Source organism: Austrofundulus limnaeus, unplaced genomic scaffold (assembly GCF_001266775.1).
Source record: "Austrofundulus limnaeus strain Quisiro unplaced genomic scaffold, Austrofundulus_limnaeus-1.0 Scaffold169, whole genome shotgun sequence".
Taxonomy (NCBI): domain Eukaryota; kingdom Metazoa; phylum Chordata; class Actinopteri; order Cyprinodontiformes; family Rivulidae; genus Austrofundulus; species Austrofundulus limnaeus.
Genome location: NW_013952571.1, coordinates 640,827 through 643,467, shown reverse-complemented (window position 1 = coordinate 643,467; position 2,641 = coordinate 640,827). Strand labels below are relative to the sequence as shown.

Genomic DNA, 2,641 nt, shown 5'->3' with positions numbered 1-2,641 from the left:
TCCAGAGGACCTACTTTTTTTTCTTTTTGACCTGCTTGGATGAGCTTTTTTCAAGGGACACACCTGATTGGACGAGAGRAAAAAAGGTGTTGTTCAAGCACACCACCTGATTGAATGATCATTGCTTAGATGTTTCTTTRTATTATTAGCTTATTYGTCTAGCATCAAACTTTCAWATTTAATTAGTTTCACAAACTTGTTACCAAGGTAATTAAAAGACTTGGGGATAACAACAACTGACAGATTATGTTAGCTGGCCATTATTATATGTTTATGAAGATGCTGCCAGCGTTGGACCCAACTTCTTCATTCATTATTTCTGCTTCTCTTAACCAAGAGCTCCCAGTTACATTTCAAAATAAGAGCAACGTCAGTCTGTAGTTTTTTATTTTTTATAGATATTTAGAAATAGGGTGAACTAAATGTTTGTTTTAATGATACATTGTGATCTCATTGAAACAACAAAATCAGTTTTGGCATCTAAAATTATTGGGGGGAAAATGGGATAACCAGCACTCCAAAAAATACTATTGTTGCTAAAATTATTGTGCCAAAAGTGAAAGAAAAATGAAAGAGAAGAACCAACCTTTTCGAGAAACAAAGTAAGTACAATTGTGCTTGAGAAACGCCTACTTTGAGTCTGCAGAGAACCCCTTTTCAATCTTTCATGCCAGCAGTTCATTCTTATGTTGTAGTTTAGCCTCCGACCAGTAGTTGGCAGCAGTCATTTGGTTCCTCCACTCCTAATGAGCCAAGGAGTTTAACGCTAGCTCAAACATTAGCATTGTGAGTAAACATATATAAAAAAAACAGTATTGTTTAAATTTGAATTTTTGGGGAAAAAATGGCAATATATCGCCTTACTTACAGTATTGCAATATATCGTGATGTATGGTATTGTATTGCCAAATTCTTGCCAGTACACAGCCCTAGTGTATGTAAACATCTGGTTTCMGTTGTGTGTTCTGCCTGCTGTGTCACATTTATCATTGTATTAACTGGTGAGTGACGTCACTTCTTCTGTTTCATCAGGTCCAACTTTACTATTTGAGAAGGTGGGCRGAGGAGGGGCCAGAGGAAGACGCTTTTATGCATGTTCAGCCTGTCGAGACAGGAAAGACTGCAGCTTTTTTCAGTGGGAAGATGAAAAGGTYAGTCCTCCTGGTTTTTTAGTTCRTTTCTAGCTAAAGTTTTATATCAGCAGCTGCTTTAATGCATTTACCTACAGGTGTCAGAGGCCCGTCTGCTGGCGCGAGAAGCAGAGAACCGGTCCAAAAGACCACCGTTCACACAGCAGGAGTCCTATAAGAGGTGGGAGGTCAGTTGAGCTGTGAGCTGTCTCTTTCTGTGAAAACAATGACAGCGTGACCTCTGACCCGTGTCCCTCAGGYTTGAGACGTTCGTCTCGCTCCCTCTGGATATGAAGAAGTTCTGCGAGGATTGTCAGACTCTGCTCCTGCCTGCAGAGCACGGCGCTCACTCCGCTCACAGAACCACGGGCGTCACCGCCRCCCAGCTCAGGAGGCCCAGCATCCTGCTGCGTCCGCTGGACAACAAGAAGAGCAACGCCCAGTACCTGTTCACTGATCGCAGCGCGCTCTTCCTGCTGGACACGTTAGCCGGCCTGGGGTACAGAAAGGTCCTGTGTGTGGGCACACCCAGGTGAGGGCTTAACCGTTCACTACTGTGTCTTATGTCACATGTCAGTCATGTCTCAGTCAGGGTCATCACATTGGTGGTCAGAGCGGACATTTATTATCAGTTAATGATTGAGGAGAAAGGTCTGATATTTCTGTTGTTAACTGAGAAGAGTTATTTTGTAAGTTTGTCACAAATGCCCCTTTTCCACTAGTGCCACTTAGTGTAGTGTCGGTACGGTTCAGTACGGTTCCAAGCCATTTCCATTAGGCCAGATTCATGGAACCGGCCCTTTTTTAGTACCTACTTCATTGTGGTTCCAACCGGCCCCAGCTGACACCAAAATGCAACGTCAGAACACTGTTTGTCACTTATTGGCTAAATTTTTGCAGATTTTTAAAATTTCAAAAGTTATTCATCAAATGTGTTTCCATCTCTCATTTTGCCCATTAACTTTTTTTCCAAAAACCTAAGAACCACCTCCACCAACCGCCCAAAACACACCCATTGGAACCAGACTGGAACCAGTGGAAAACCAACCAGTCCTACCCGTACCTACACCGACCGTTCCGATACTACACGATAGAAGTCCACCACCAACAGATACTGCAGGAACATGTTTAGGGCCAATGGTATCACCTAGAACTAGGGATGCAAGTTATCAATTAACAAACTGATTTAAAGTTGACTGATCTTATCGATCGACTCACGATTAATTGATAAGCAGACATTTTCTTAAAAAACTGTTTTCTCGTATCAAGAGGGTCTAACATGAAGGGTTAATTATTTATAATATGCTGGCCTAAAAACATGAAGCCGATCAAAATATTTTACAATTTATTCTGTCAGCTGTATTAAATACTGACTGAATAAACAAACAAATTGTGGATTTCTCACACATTATTGAACTGGACATTTTTATAAAATACAACAAATCAGAAATCTGTTCTGCTGCTGCACGGTGGAAAAAAACAGATGAAAAAATTAAAATATGATTTTTAGA

General features: G+C 41.1%; 1 protein-coding gene across 1 annotated transcript in view; it reads left to right on the top strand.

The window, feature by feature from the left end:
- zcchc4 (zinc finger, CCHC domain containing 4) overlaps window positions 1-2,641 on the top strand; it is a gene marked incomplete at its 3' end in the record, with an annotated part of 21,104 nt that overhangs the window by 3,759 nt on the left and 14,704 nt on the right. The window contains 3 exon segments of the mRNA XM_014017477.1: window positions 1,033-1,151; window positions 1,229-1,311; window positions 1,390-1,662. Of these exon segments, the coding sequence (XP_013872931.1) occupies window positions 1,033-1,151; window positions 1,229-1,311; window positions 1,390-1,662 (475 nt within the window).